The sequence below is a fragment of the Neolamprologus multifasciatus genome, chromosome 14, assembly GCF_963576455.1.
Source record: "Neolamprologus multifasciatus chromosome 14, fNeoMul1.2, whole genome shotgun sequence".
NCBI classification, from domain to species: domain Eukaryota; kingdom Metazoa; phylum Chordata; class Actinopteri; order Cichliformes; family Cichlidae; genus Neolamprologus; species Neolamprologus multifasciatus.
In genome coordinates, this window is record NC_140452.1 from 40,596,097 (window position 1) to 40,612,530 (window position 16,434).

General features: G+C 40.9%; 1 protein-coding gene and 1 long non-coding RNA gene across 2 annotated transcripts in view; one reads left to right on the forward strand and one right to left on the reverse strand.

Moving 5' to 3' along the window:
* lrrc75a (leucine rich repeat containing 75A) overlaps positions 1-16,357 on the reverse strand; it is a 69,537-nt gene extending 53,180 nt beyond the window's left edge. Inside the window, exons 1-2 of the mRNA XM_085184771.1 lie at positions 14,402-16,357; positions 3,467-3,595 (exon numbers count right to left, since the gene is read on the reverse strand). Coding sequence (XP_085040897.1) covers positions 3,467-3,595; positions 14,402-14,653 — 381 coding nt within the window. The 5' untranslated portion in view covers positions 14,654-16,357. The remainder of the gene's footprint in view (positions 1-3,466; positions 3,596-14,401) is intronic.
* Positions 2,167-16,434, forward strand: part of LOC146504690 (uncharacterized) — a 58,033-nt gene continuing 43,765 nt past the window's right edge. The window contains exon 1 of the long non-coding RNA XR_014877956.1: positions 2,167-2,697. This is a non-coding gene — a long non-coding RNA (uncharacterized LOC146504690). The remainder of the gene's footprint in view (positions 2,698-16,434) is intronic.

Below are 16,434 nucleotides of genomic sequence, written 5' to 3' on the forward strand. Positions count from 1 at the left end.
TAAGCATGAGATAAGCAGAGAAAACTGCAAACTGTGTACGTGTTGGTACACATTTGCAGTATATTTCTGTACTACATGTCGGAAGGTTTAGATGGCTGTCTAATAGCAATATGAAAGGGTGCTATTACATCCATGCTATCCTAAAATTAGTTTACTTTAAAAAAAAATAATGCTAATCTTCAAGTTTTTATGTTGTGTTTCTAAGCAGCAAGCAAGGCAAAAAAATCACTTTAATGGGGAAAGAGCAAGTCAGTTTCATAAACTGTATATAAAAGATGGATGAAACCTATTGGTTATAAAAAGCCAAAGGAGACTGTTTTCACTATTGCCATTGTAGTGAAGACTAGATGTAAAGAGCTAGCATTAGCTGATAGCGTAACACTTCACACTCTAATCCACTTTAAGTCAGTTAAAACCAATATAAATGCTAAAGTCAAGGCTTTCAAACCAGTGAGTGATGCCAAATCTTTTATATGGAGATTATGTGTGTTCTGGGTGTTTCATCAATGATCCATGTCCAGGATTACTAATGCACTGAGCCTTTTTCTTTGAGAAAGTGCATTATGTTAGCAAGTATTAATGGAGATAACTTGATTTAGGGCATTGGTTCTCAAACTTTTCACAATGAACACAACCTCATAAAATATATGGCTCTTAAAGTACCACCCTTATGACTGACATTAAAGTACAGTAGTATAGGCCTATTTAACACCATATACAGTTTACATGAGACAATTTTATTTCTTATATGAATGTTATTTATTTTAACTGTCATAAAAAGGATGTGACAAGTGATAATAATAACAACTGTACTGCATTAAAACATTCACAGCAGGTGGGATATCCGGTCTTTAAGTGATGACGTATAAACCCTGCTTCCCGTTCAAAATTAATCTGCGTTTATTAAGGCTGTTGTGTTTTTAACGTTTTAATGCTTTGTATCTTGTTCTATTTAATCTAAACAAGCCCCTAAATAAAGGCAGAGATCACTGTGGGCCTATCTCGGTTTTTGCTACCACTATTCATTTCAAAGCTCAGTTGTTAAACCTTACGATGTAACTACAGCCCAGCCCATACAGCAGTATATTAATGACTAACCTCGTATTGTTGATGGATTATCTCAGTTGTTCTCCTGACTGACGTTTGGTGCATTTACAGCGTCCTGCCATGCGATTGCATTTGTCCCTAACATTGGGAACCCTCATGTTAACTTTTATCGAGTGGAAAAAAGTTCGTTTTCATCGTCCAGCTTCACTGTGTTAATGTGTTTACATCATGCTAACATAGCTGTGTCACTAGCGATCACATAGCACACCATTATATACCAGCTAGCCCAACAGTAACCCTACAAACATCACTGCTGTTTAGTTTCCTGTCTTCATTTATGTCGGACGTGATAGCAGAGGTGTGTGTTTTAATTTTTCAGAAATCCCCCAATAAGTAGTATATATAAGACGTATATCATTTGATCTTAAACAAAAAAAAGGAGACTTCCCGCGTAACACTAGAGGGAGCCCACGTACAACCAGTGGTATGCGTACAAAAGTTAGAGAACCACTGATTTAGGGCACAAACATGCTAGTTATTATTATTTTAAAAAAATCTGAAGCTACTTTTTATCAGCATCCACTATTTACCAGATAAATCATAATCAATTAGCAAATTCTGAGCACATTTTAATGACCACTAAAATCACTGTGATTTTTACTTTCCAAAAGTATTGAAGACAACAAAAACACACCAGCTTTTCATTTATTTTGAAATTTTTGAGACTTGAAATGTAAAATGTCTGTTTCTAAAGCACTTTGGGTGAACCTCTGTTATTTAAATATTTTATAGAAAAATAAATAAAATAGATGCAACAGTCAACACAAAAAGGTTCAGACATTTTTCATAGTGCATGTTTGAGGTGTATCGTTTCATTTCCAAAAAACTAATTTCAGTGGGCTACACACTGAACTTAGAGCATAGAAACAAAGCATTGATTCTATCACACTAATATAAATTTGTTGGTGTCTATACTAGATCGATCGGCCCACCTCTAAATTACGTGGGGACTACAAAGATTCCCTGCAGAAGCCTAAATCAGGCATAAAGTATCATCAGAGGGTGGCTGCTCTCAGTTTTAGGCATGTCTAGGCTTGTATCGGTGTGTACGAGGGAACGCAAACACATGGTATCCCTATATAATTGAGCTTTCCACAGACATACACACTAGTGATGGGATTTCCGGCTCTTTTTAGAGAACCGGCTCTTTCGGCTCCGAACCGGCTCTTCAGGTTGTTTTGTTGCTTTAATTATTTAATCATTAACAATAATATAAAATTATGCAGAAAAGGAATTACTAATGTAAAAAAAGTGGTTTTATTTATATATGTTTATATATGGCCCCTAGAGACAAAGCACGTACAAACTCTAAAGCATATTTCTAGCGTTAACTGAACTTCCAAAACAGAGCTACCCAGATCACTTAAATTACACAATTGAAAGCATGTGTGTATTGTTTGTGTATTTATAGACAAGCACTCATATTTATTCAAATAATTAAAAAAAAAAAAGTTCATTTACCTGTTACTACCACACACCAAATCCGGTTGTTGATACTTCCTGGCTTGTGTAGCCACTAGGTAACAAAAGCTCAACACTGCGCCCTAGCATCCTGGAGCACTTCTGTTGTCTTTTGTACTTGATTCTGAGGTCTGCACTAAATATTTGCCATTAGTGTTTCTTTGCCTTTTCTCTGTGGAAGTTGTGCAGATATGCAATACTTATTTTTCACATCTCAAGCATTCTGTTTTCACAGCGAACCCATCAAATTAAAGTGCAAAGCCTGCTTTAGAAAGGTCAGGATTTAATGGCCACAAATCACTCACATATAGATTATACCAATTAGTTAATCGTTTCAGTAATGTTTCTGCATCATCATAGGCTGACAACATTGAAATGGAGTCAGTGTTTGCTGGAAAAAAGACTTTTAGCGCAGCCAGCTTCAGGGCAACAGTGTTTCCCAACAGAATGTACTGAAATGACACATCAGGCCTCTGAATTCCTATCTTCATCTCCATCACTCCTTCTTCTTCCTTGCATTATTCATTGTGCGTTGTTGCTGCCATGCTCTCTTTCCCTCTCCTTTTCTGTCCTTCAGTGACACACTGGACTACATGAGTGAACAAACACAAGCAGCAGTAGTTCCCTCATGGATGCACATATAATACACAGCCACTTTAGAGCACTTCCGTAACCAAATAGTATCAAAGAAATGAGTCAGGAGATCATCTGATAGCAGCAACGCAATAAATAGCATCAGTCAGTGACAGTGTGTGTGTTTATGTTAGCATGCCCAGGAGCCTTTACAGTAGGAGGTACTAGGTTTTATTAACATTTATTTACACTGTGTGTGTGTGTGTGTGTGTGTGTGTGTGTGTGTGTGTGTGTGTGTGTGTGTGTGTGTGTGTGTTTGTCCTACCGTCTTAGGGCAGTGTACGTATCGCGCCAGACTGATAATCAGATCATGCGTGATGGGATCAACCAGGTTTCTGAAGCTGGCGTAGCGGTACAACACGTCATCCAGTGATGTTGATTCCATGCCTAGGTCCTACACACACATTAAGTAAGACCATATGTATTAGCAATATATTTATGTAGCACATTTCATATAAACAGGCTCTACATTAAAAAAAGGAAAGAAAATGAGGGAAAAAAGAGAAAAGAATACAGGTTCCATGACTGCTACGAATTCATTCATTCCCTCATATGTAAGTCCGAGCTAGTATGTCAAAGACGTTTACATTCTGAATGCAGCTTTTTAAACTTCCCGACCCCCTAAAGCATTGAATTAAAGCCCTCTGAACCGCTTCCTGCTGTCGGACTGTCTGGTTTCTGGAGAGGAGGCCAAAAAACAAAATTTGTCACATCTCAAGCCCCATCAAAGCCGATGAAGCATAAACCTGTTGGCAGAGCTTCACGCATGAACAGCAGTCTTGTTAAAACTTCAAAAGTCAACATGAATGACAACGCCACATGAAAGTGTGCAGGAGAGGATTAGACTGCCACAGTTGAAAGAATTTTGAGGAAAAGCTCCTGTCACTGACTATAATATGAAGCCTAAAGCAGAGCACAGGCTGTGTATGCTGGATGCAGTACAACTGAGCAAAACAACCATGCTATGCTATTTGTTCGAGCTCAACTCACTGATGACATTAATCATTTACATTATCCATCATGCTCCATTTTAAGCACCCAAAAGTTGATTTGTTTGGGAACAAAATTAAAAGGTTAAAACACTAGCAAAGCTTTATGTTTGGGTTTTTAACAAGTACAACAAGAGTATGAGAGTGCTCCATGTAACACAAATACTACTGTCAATCTTGATATTTTTAGAACTTAACTAACAGCAGGACCAAAAATTGTAAAGTTTGTCCTGAGTGTGGGAGTAAAGGAAAGGTCACTTTCTTGGTAGCATGAATGTGCTCATTTCATGGCAATCTGCCAATTAGATTGTGAGAAATCCTGACATTTTGCTCTAGCTCGTGCAGTGTGCTGGGGAAAGGTTTAATCTAGGCACAAATTTGTTCTGTAAACGTCTGGTCCAGCTCCCAAATACATAACTGTAGTTCTAAAATACTACATTTTGAACGCTGGAACACCAAAATATTCTGCATTTACGCTTTGCAGACCACGAGTGAGCTCTGGGACTCTGTGTTTTTTCTGCTTGAGTGCTCATTTTTAGCTGTGCTGCTGGCAAGATGTTGTGGATGGTAATGTCCTACTGCTACCATCCAAAGCATTAGCGTATATATTTTACATATATTCAGGGTTTAGTAACAACTTCTCCTCAAGCTCCATCATCAGATCAACTAATTTATCTAATATCACACTTTCAAAGCTAATGACCATGCTTAAAGCTTAGGCTGCACTTTAATAAAAAATGTCACTAAATATTTCTTGATGCATGCTCAATCATCCAAATAAGTAAATTCCCAAAAGTTCATTCTGTTGTGGTTGAATCAATACACTGTGTGCACAATTATTAGGCAAGTGAGTATTTTGGCCATATCATAATTTTTATGCAAATTTTCAAGCTGTATAAACTTGTGTGCTTATTGGATTTAAGCATATCAGGTGATGTGTATTTGCATAATGAGTGAGGGCGTGGCCTGGAAAGATCAACACTCTACATAAAAGTGTGCATAATTTCTATGCAGCTTCTCTTCCTCAGGCAAAATGGGCCAAAAAAAAGATTTAAAAGGTATTTCAGAGGGATGCAGCAGTCTTGAAACTGCTAAGATATTGGGGCGTAACCACATCAAATGTTTTGTTGCAAACAGCAAACAGGGTCGCAAGAAACATATTGAGAAAAAAAAGACCGAAATTAACTACCAAAAATTTGAGAAGAATCAAAAGTGAAGCTATCAGGAACCCATTATCCTATAGTGCTGCCATATTCCAGAACTGCAGCCTACCCAGAGTGTCCAGAAGTACAAGGTGTTCAGTGCTTAGAGACGTGGCCAAGGTAAGGAAGGCTGAAACCCCACCACCACTGAACAAAACACACAAGTTGAAACATCAAGAATGGGCCAAGAAATATCTGAAGACAGATTTTTCAAAGGTTTTATAGACTGATGAGATGAGAGTGACTCTTGATGGACCAGATGGCTGGGTCTATGGCTGGATCAGTAAAGCATACAGAGCTCCACTTTGACTCAGATGCCAGCAAGGTGGAGGTGGGGTACTGGTACGGGCTGGTATTTATTAAGATGAGCTAGCTGGACCTTTTCAGGTTAAAGATGGCCTCATAATCAAACTTACTCCCAGTTTTCTTCAAGCAGTGATACAGGAAAAAGTCTGCATCTTTCAAGAAGACTAGTATTTTTATGCAGGACCATGCTCCTTTGCATGCATCGAAGTACTCCACTGCATGCTTAGCCAGTAAAGGCCTTAAGGATGAAAAAATAATGACATGGCCCCCCTTCCTCATCTGACCTAAACCCTATTGAGAACCTGTGTGCCCTGCTTAAACAAGAGATTTACAGTAAAGGAAAACAGTACAGCTCTCTGAACAGTGTCTGGAAGGCTGTGGTTGCTGCTGCACAAAAAGTTGATCATCAACACATCAAGAAACTGACAGACTCCATGAATGGAAGGCTTGTGAGGGTAGCTATATTGGTCACTGATTTTCTTTGACATGTCAGAAATGTTTATATGTAAATTCTGAGTTGTTTTATTACTCTTACTTTAATAATTGTGCACACAGTGCATAGTTACTAAAAAAAAGTTGCCGTAACCACATGGCAAAAACCATTTAATATACTTATAACTGCAAAGAAATATAGTTTCGGTATATTTTCTTTTGAACTGCAAAGTTAACATTTGTGAGACCAACTGAGAGTGAGGGCAGGATTTCTGTTTTTTTTTTTATTTATTTATTTTTTATAAAATATCGGAAAAAATATTGGGCAAAAACAGTTTGCCACTTTGGGATTTTGTCAAAATGTATTTCACTTTGGGGTAAAGTTAGCGTTCCCCAAGATCAAACTTCAAGCTCAGATTTATAGTCGTGATTTATGCGCTTCGTAAAGAAAATGCTGAAATTGTATATTTTCATTATATGTGTGGTCTGTATATGTCCCGTGTAACAGGATGCATATTGTATCCAGTATGTAATTTGCTCTATTTTTTTATCTATACAATTATTATTTGTGTGGATGCTAGAGTGCTGCTTGGAAAACGCTCTGAGAGAAAGAATGTGTGTAACAAGAATCCAGAGACGCGTTAGCCTGTAGGTAAGTGCAGATATATTTTCATGTGTGTTTGGATTTGTTTTGCAGGCAGTTTATTGCCAGCTGAGTGGCATCAGGACCGACCTTTAGAAATGAGAGAAAAGGGAAGAGCGAGACTGATGGATGCTCAGTCTCCTAGAGAAAGCTATGACTCACTGAGGTTTCCATGCTGCTTATTGTTCTGCGTAGGAGTGGCTGCAAATAATGACAGCAGCTTCGACTGACACACACATACACACACACACAAACACAAACACATACACACACACACAGGGACATTAATCAGTGGCTGTGTTTTCAGATAACGGTGGCATTAATAGTTAATAATCACCACATAAGAGAAACGTATGATTAGTTCATCAACAGGTGTATGTATAGTGGTCAGCGACAGTAGCCTGAAAATAATTGGCTAGTGTTAAACCTTTCCACAATCTCTGACTTCTGGCTTACAAACCTCTGGACTAACGATGAGGTCTGATCTGTGAAGTACGCTAACAAGTGACTGGAAGAAAAGAAATCTGTCAGCAGAACTTGTTACCAGTAGTAATGGATTTAATGAATATATGGAAACAAAAGTATCCATTTTTGCTCAGTTTAGGACACTGATTATATTTCTAGAATTCTTCCAAGTTTCTCCAAGAGCCTAATTTCATGTTTCAATACCACACTAACAATAGAACGGGGGGGGGAGGGGGGGGGAGGACAAGACGGGGACAAACAGTGCACTTACAGAAAAATAAAAAAACAAAGATAGTTGGATAACTCATTAGGATGTGGTGTGAACATTTAGCGTGTGATAGGAGAAACTGTATGTGTGTGTGATACTTCTATTAGTTAACAGCTCGAGAGAAGAAAGAGAATTTTTTTTACATCAGCTACTAATAACGACAATCATTATGGAAAAAACCTATAAATAATAATAATCACTATCATCGTTATCGTGTGCGTTCATTTATATTCACTCCAGAAAGGTATTACATTATTAACGTTACCCTCTTATGAAATATACATGACAAAGCATAAAAATGCATAGTCTAATATCCTGGCCTCTGTGTGTCAAATGCATAGCCACTCACACACATGCATACTGAGAACAGTTCTAGTGAAAGTCCACACTAATTAGGATCGGTCAACATCAAAGCAGTGGTTGGAACCCGGCTGAATATTAACAAAGGTGGAGCTGAAGAGACGCGGCAAACACAATGGATCAAGTGCAGCTCTTTGCTATTTAAAAGGAAATGGCAACTGAGGCAGGTGGAGCTATATATGAAGCAGATGTTGACCCTCATCAAAAATCACATCCTGACCAAACAGTGTGCGCCACCTCTGACAAGACAGGCCTCCATTTTGTTATTTTTGTAAGAGAAACTGGACCGGGATCTCACATTTGGTAAAGAATAAGAAAATAAATGCCATATTTAACAGCCTTGCACAAACACGAAATGACATGTGGAGCAATCACTGTCGATTGTCACTGTCGATGAACAGCCACCTCGACAGGACAAGACTCGGCTGACAAAGGACACTCTTTCGAGGATGCCAATGTTCACATTTTGGACAGAGAAGACACGGTTTGAAAGAGGGGTGAAAGAATCCATCTATGTCCACTGTAAACTACCATCTTTGAACAGAGGCGGTGGCTTACGACACCAACCGTCTGCCATCTATAATCCAGTTTTGAGATCCTTTCCCAGACACCTTAAAGCCCACTCACATCCTGGACCATTTGACCTCAGGAAATCACATGATAGGGTGGGGCTAGGTTTCACAGCGGGTTCACCTGAAACCTTGGCTGATTGTGACCCACACCCGTTTTCACCCCTTGGCTAGTGTGATTAGGTAGAGTATCAACAGGGGGTTCATGACCCTCTTGGGGGACACTCCCCTAAGACTTAAATCTGGGACTCTCCAGCATTTGACGTTAGAATTGAAGAAGCTTCTCGGATGAGAGGTGAAACATCTTCAAGCAACTCAAAGAAGTCCAGACGTTTTTCTTTCCAAGCTCCTTAGACTACGATGACCTGGATGACTGAGAACCTTCACAGACACTGTCGATTATGTATTTATTTATTATTAACATGGTGCCAGCCTGTGGTTCGGCTTCCGCGACTCCCTCCCTGTCGAAACCATCAGCTGCAGTTTTGGCTGAGGGCAACAAGGGATCTGTTTCCGACAGGCCAGCTTGGTGCGCTAGCCGTTTTTGGAGACCGTTAGTTAGCTACCATCCGGCAACGCGAAATAGCCAACACTCCTGTCTGTGGACAGCTAGCTAGCCTATGACACTAGCTAGCTTCTTAGGCTACCTAAGAAGTTAGCTAGCTTGAGATATATGCCCTGAAATGAGAATAGGTTTTTGAATACTGACTATGTAACAGTGCAAGCTATTTAAAGGTTGGGTGGCTCTGCCCAGTGTGATTGTGGCAATCAACACCCAATCAGGATTGGCAGAATGAGATACAAGCTTCTGAGGAATACTCAGGGAGGTGCATCCCATAGTGAGACATTGAAACAAATGCTAAGAGTCAGAACCTTTATTCACCCAGGAAATGAAACTCTTGAGAACAAGATTGTCTTTTAAGACAGTGTCCAGGGCCCAAACAGGCAGCATTAACCTAGCACGTATGAGTCTACAGTATCAACCTGTTAATTACAACATAGGCTCACCCTAAATCATGTCCTGATGTATTGTCTTTGTGGACTCTAATGAGGACCATCGTTTATAAAATGTAGATCATGCTGTTATTGAAGAAAACTCTAAGGTAGCGATGGAGCCCATACACCAATCACTGAGGAAGTTGATGGCCATTTTCTCATAGGCATGCATACAACCTGAGGAGTCCCCCCCTGCTGGCCATTTGAAAGAATGCAAGATTCACACACTGGCATTACCACAGCCATCTTTTATATTCAATCTATGCATAAAAGTTATATAGTGTATATGCTGATCATATATTGGTAGTCAGATAGTTTTTACTATTATATGTATGCAGACATTAAAAATAAATTCTCACATGACTATATCTTTTTTTTCTTTTTAAATTTTTGTTAGTTAGATTTATTTTATCATATTTTTATTAATCCAATGGCGAGTCTGTTCTAGTCTGTTCTTCTAACAAACAGGTTAACTGGCTAGTTTATTATGACAATTATGAGGGAAAGAGTTTTATTTTTTTTTAATCTTGTTTTTCTATCTATAAAACAAGGGGCAGCTGATGTAACTGTTGGGGCTTCTTTCATGACGTTTTGACTGCCATGTCATTGTCTCTATTGAAATGGTGCACGACCGATCTTGAATTTGCTTATTAGCACTGCCGGCAGGACTTAACCCATGGTGATTCAAAGAGCCGCGGACAATATGAATCATTCAATCAAATGGCACCACGTTGAGACACTGCCCCTCAAGTGCTGATTAGACAAAAATAAAAGATGGCTGAGCGAACATCAGTGCAATGTATGGAGACAGATCCACTCTTTTATGACGTGCTTTATCAAAACAGCACAAAACTCCACAGGAAACTTCTGCAGTTCTGGGAAAACGGCGAATCTTTGGAGGCTCTAGACACAAATCATGCTGCTGTAACATGAAGTCACGGCCTTTGTCTTGGTGTCCTTTACAATTCACTTCCTTGGTTATTTTGAAGGTTTTCCTGTGTTTTTACATCCTTACTTTTTCTTTTTCCCACTCTTTCAGTGTCTATGGAGTCTATGCTTGTTTTAATCATTTTTGCCATTTTTCTGTTCAGCCCTCATCACATTTCTAATAAAATAATTTTAGCAGCACATGTCAGAGTCAAACCTTATCCATAACGGTAGATTTGGATTTCATTTGTGTTTTCTAACATCACTGCCACAATTCAGATCTATGGGATACCTCCTCACAAGGCAGGTGCCATTCTTTCATCGCATGTTTGTGATGAAACAGAGTTTGGTGAACCAGACATACTCCCTGCATTAAGCTCCACAGGCTTTCAGCAGCTGACTGGCATCTTCAGACATTAGAGGCAACCACAACGCTACACCACTGCTGCTACTACTACTGAAACCCTGGTCACATGTGATGGCTTCAAAAACATCCCATGTAGCTGAGTGGAAACACCTGAAGGAACCCTGCCAGATAAATTTAGCGCTAGTAAAGCACGCTCCGGCGCTCTTTCTTACAGTTAAGCGATCAGCTGTGAGGGGGCCCGGGGGCGAACGGAGTAGAGAGATGCCAGTTTTTGGTTGCGAGTTAATTGAAGAGCAGTGATTGAGAAGAAGGCCTCCTCATTATCTCCTAACAGAGCTCCTGTTTCATTAATCAATGTCTACTTGATTCAAACTCGCCAGTTTATCGCCATTGTTTCCAAGCAACAATAAGGAGACGCTCGTAACCAACACACTCTTCAAAATCAGCGCTTCACTTTCATCTCTCCTTGTTTCCTTTTCCCTTCTCTCGCTCTCTGTCATGTTTCCCTCTAAGTGCTGTCTTTCACTGTCTCTGAAATCACTCACCACCACTTCTTGTCTGTCCTCTGCTTTAGCTGAACACTAATGGTAGTCTTTCTTTTTTCTCTCCTCCTGCTTCCCTTTATTCATAGTAATTGTCTTTATCCAATTCATCCTGTTTCTGTCCGTCACATACTGTTCCGGCAGAGCACAGGCCCTACGCAACATGAAACTAAATATCATCATTATATTACTGGAACTCCTCCAATTATGCCTTCATGACCCAACATCAAAACCTGTTATTATCTCTATTATGTTAATGCAAATGTAAGGCAACCCAGTTTGTTTTCAGCCTTATCCGTTTGCCCTCTATAGCTGGAACACCCTGCTGATAAAGAAATACAGACCACATCCTTCAGTCTCCAACATCCCTGAGTACCTATTTGGTACTATTTGGTGCTCAGGGAGCAGCACCTCAGGCTTATAGACATACAGCTTCCCCAGATTGCTGTTTACTGATTACTCAGTGCTAGTTGGACGTTTTCTTTCCACCACTCAGCATTACAACAAATGGCCTAAATCCTCCATCACTATGCTAGGCTATACATTTTATTATAAATAAAATAATGAATAAATTATTATAAATAAGAACATAAATAATAATTATTTGATTATTATTGTTACTGACACCATGAGAAAGAACAAGGTGCTGATAGAGATCTTGTAGATATAGTAGTGGCCGTTACAGTGGTTAAATTGATTGCCATTAGGTAGAGGTACCTGAAGCAGCCATATAAGCTGCTTCTAAAGTGGAAAATCTCTAAAAACAAACAAACAAACAAAACAGATCTAAAAGTAGCTCATTCTTTCAAGTGGAAATAGTCTGAAATTCCTACAAGAAACAGGAACCATTTGGGGAAGTCGATTTTTCTACCTGTTTTTCTACCTGTTTCAAACTAAATCTAACTGCCTAAATCAGTTTTTGTTTCAGGCAGTTCTGCTTTTAGGAGGTTTACGAGCATCTGACTTGGAGCTTGTGATGCTGAAATAGCTGATTGTGAAAACAGAAACAACCAATAATAACAAAATAAAAGAATAAGTGCTGGAGGAACTTGTACCTGTTGGGAAAAAAATCAACTTGAGCAATTAAATTAATTCTTGAAGAATGAAGTTTCCTGAAACTTTTCTGCGGACCTATAGTAAACCAGTAAGCATTCTGGTTCATTTCAACATCTTATATGCCTCATTTTCCCATTTTTGTGGTTACTGGCAGTCTAACATGGAGTGTAAGTGGGGAAAAAGCTATGCACAAAATATGAATTATGAGTCTTTCTAGATGGAAGTCTCAGGTCTGTTTGGAAGTGCTTATCTCATTAGATCCCACACTAGGGATCCCAGCCTGGAGAAAACTTACTAGATGACCAAATTACCAGCATATTAACGTTAATTTGTTTTACATGGAAACAAAAATTGTTTCTTTCCACGTCTTGAAATTAGCTAGACACAGCCTCACATGAACTACAAAACATTGCATATTACACTGTGTCACTATTATTTCATCAAGTGAAAACATAAAGTATAATCTCAGTTATGAAAACGTTGGGACACTGAGTAAAGTGTAAATAAATACAAAATGCAACGCCTTAAAAATCTCACATATCCATATTTGATTCGAAATGGGATACCTAAGGCATATCGAACATTTAAATGATCAGATTTGACTATTTCATGAAAAATATTAGCAAGAAACAAGTTCAGGAACATTTTTACACTGATTGGTTACTTGTGTAAAAAATCAGTTGAAAATGTATTAAAAGATCATCTGAGAGAGCCGGTGATTCTCAGAAGTGTAGACAATTGCAGATTAATACACCACTGTCCAGACTTCTAAATTTGCAAAGATTTTGAATATCTCATCATCTCCAGTACATGACATCATCAAAAAGACTCAAAGAATCTGGAGGAATCTCTGTAAGCAAGGGACAAGGCCAATCCTGTATTGGATGTACTTGACCTTCAGGCCTTCAGACAGCACTGACAGACGTGATCAGGAACACTTCCAGAAATCACTGTCTCTGAACACCCACGTATGCAGGTTAAAGCTCTGTCATGCAGAGAAGAAGCCATATGTGAACATGATTCAGAAACACTGCTGTCTTCTCTGACCCAAAACTCATTTAAAATGGACTGAAAGTAGAAAACTGCTCTGTGATCAGATCAATCCAAATCTAAAATTCTTTGTGGGAAACATGGACAGCGTATCCTCCAAACTAAAGAGGAGAGGGCCCTTGCTATCAGCATCTCTGGTGATACTGGGGTGCATTATTGCCTATCAAAACGGTAGATTGCACATCTGGAAAGGTATACACCAGGAGTGTCCAACTCCAGGCCTCAGGGCTGGTGTCCTGCAGGTTTTAGATCTCACCCTGAGAACCTTCACAGACCTTTGTGTTAACGTTTGCTGCCATCACTGCCATCTGCCACCAGTGCATAGAGCTTTGATTAGTAAATAGTAACAGAACAATTCTGATGAAAATCTCCAAAGTCCAAACAGTAATCTGGGGAAGCTATGTGTCTATAAGCCTCAGGTGGTGCTCCCTGAGTTTGAGTCACGAGGGGATAAACTATAAAAACTGCCAGTGTATGGGCTCTGTGAAGTGTGTCAAAATCAGTTTCTTCCCTCACTGTCTTCATCTGCTCTTTTTAGTTTCCTTACTGTCACAGTAATAAACACACAGATTGTTTCTCAGAATTTGTCATCCTCAGACCCTTCCCTTCTCTGCCGCTCTCCACATCATCCCATTCAACTGGTGGCATTTTCTTTCTCCTGCTTCCCTTTTGTTTCTCGCCACACCAGATTCTCCCAGCCTGTTGTTGGGCTTTTTCTTCTCTCTGTAGTAACAGCAGCATCCAGACTGAGAGAGGTTGTAAATCACAGCACTCTCTCCACTCTGTACCCATGCAGCAGAGTCAGGCACTGCCAGGCATACTTGCAGGGAGGACATCAATTCATCAGGCATGCAGGAAGTCAGTCTCTGAATGGCTTCAGTCAGTGAGCATCAGCGGATAGTCTGAGCCTGGCTTCTCTTTCAGCATCACTGTTGACATTAACTTAAGGTAATACAGCATGACAGGAAAGAACAGAGGAAGTGTGCAGAAAGAAAAAGCATCATTCACACAGCAGACTAAGCGGCTACCTGTCGGAGCGTCTTCAGCATCTCCGTGGCCTCATCCTGCTTGCCCTGTTTGGCCATCAGCATCATCTCCTGGATCATGCCGATGCGGCGCTGGTAGGGTGGCGGTGGCGTCCCGCTACGGCTCAGCCTGTCCCCTGACTTCAGCATGAGGGAGGCTAAGATGTCTCCCCGCTCCTTGGTGGGTGTCCGCTTCCAACTGTGCTGAGGACTGGCTCCTGCAGGCTCCTGGCCTTTACCCTGCTTGGCACCCATGGTGCTGCCTCTTAATGTGAACTGTGGCAACAAAGAGATTGGTCCCACAGAGCAGTCATGCAGCGGCAGCTTTGATTCCTGTGTCAGACACCTGCTTCAGTAAAACGTCAGCAGCTCATCACGTCTCTGTGAAATGTGAAAAGTGTGCCTGCTCCCAGAGTACAGCACAACACTGCAGATACGCTGAGAAGGAGCACTGGTAGTTTTGTGCTGTTACTCACAGGAGCTGGAGCTCATGTAGGGAACAGGTCTTTGGATGCTGCCTGCCGCATGGCCGCAGAGCGCGGACTCAGCAGAGTCAGGCTGCCGGGGAACCCCAGCAGTGAGTCTGCCTCAGCGACAGTCTCCTATCCCGGACCCAACTTCAGCACCAAATATTTACCCTCTCCTCCTCCTCCCGAGCTGTCCTCTAGAACACAGCGCTCTGTCCTGGAGCAGAGGAGGAGCAGCGAGCGGAGGATCGCTGCTGCATGAAGCAGGGCATGGCAGTGTTTACGTCTGCGGTGCTCCTCGTTCTGCCCTGTCCCTCCTCGGCCGCTGGAAGTCCCGCTGTACCTGCAACAAAAGCAGCGCTGGTCCTCCTCCCGGCCTCACTCTCCATCATTCGATTCGCAGGCAGGAAGCAGAAGTCGCATCCGCGCCTCGTCCTGCTATGTGCAGGCGGCGGCTCAGTGGGCTTTGACAGAAGGGGCCGGACTGAGGTGTCCCCTCCCCGGGACCGAATTATGTATCGCACCCTCTGTTCGAGTGCACGGGGGCGCGCAGCGAGTGCACGTGACCCCAAGTCTTCCTTCCTCCTGGCGGGGTGATGAGGAGAGGCAGGAGGAGGGCCGGGAGGGTATGAGCACTGCCAAGTGTCTAGTTTCACGGCGCTGACGCTCCGTCTCCGCGGAGGAGGTTTTTCTACCAGAGTCCATTCAAAATGTGTCGGTTTGTAGCTGCACTGCTCACAGGCAGAAATGGACAGGGTGTATCTGTCGAGATGAGTCATGCATTTTAAACTGTAGTCTTCTAGGAAAATCGGCCAATAGCGGACCTTGATTTAAGCATTTTGTATCTAACAATTTTTCTTAATTTATTTTTTGCGGAAATTGTCAACCACAACACCAACTTACAAGTTAATACCCGATTAGAGTAGATCTACTTTGTGCACTGCTCTGTGCAGTCACTTTTATTTAAATCACACCTAAAGGGGCTTTAAATTGTAAAATAAAGAGCCCACAGAAAAAACCCCAACAATCACTTGGCGACAGTGGGAAAGAAAAACTCCCTTGTAAGGGGAAGAAACCTCCGGTAGAACCAGGCTCAAGGCTGCACCTCCCTGAGCCCTGACACATAATTGGAGGGGTGCTCTTTTCTATACCCACGTGTCAGCCCAAATGATTTTCATATCAAAGCATTTTTTTTGAAAGTTTATATGAAATTACAAGTTTTTATGAAATCTAGCTTTAATTGATTTTGTTTTTTTAGTTAGTTGGCATAAACTAAAACACATACATGAGTGTTTTCTCCAAAAAAAACTAATTGAAACAGCTTTCAGTTATTTATACTACCAGGGAAAGACCTGCACTGACATCTGGTGGCAGCTGTGTGGAACCATTACATCAATGTGGTTATATTTAGCATCCCTAATAATTGTGGTAAGGCCTTACTTTTCTTGAGCTAGATAGTGACTCCCTCAAAGACCTAGAAATGGGTCGGTGACCCCCTGGCAACCACCGGTTACTAGGGACTCAGATTTAAGGCAATTCTCCTGCCCACATACAGGAAACAATTACGCA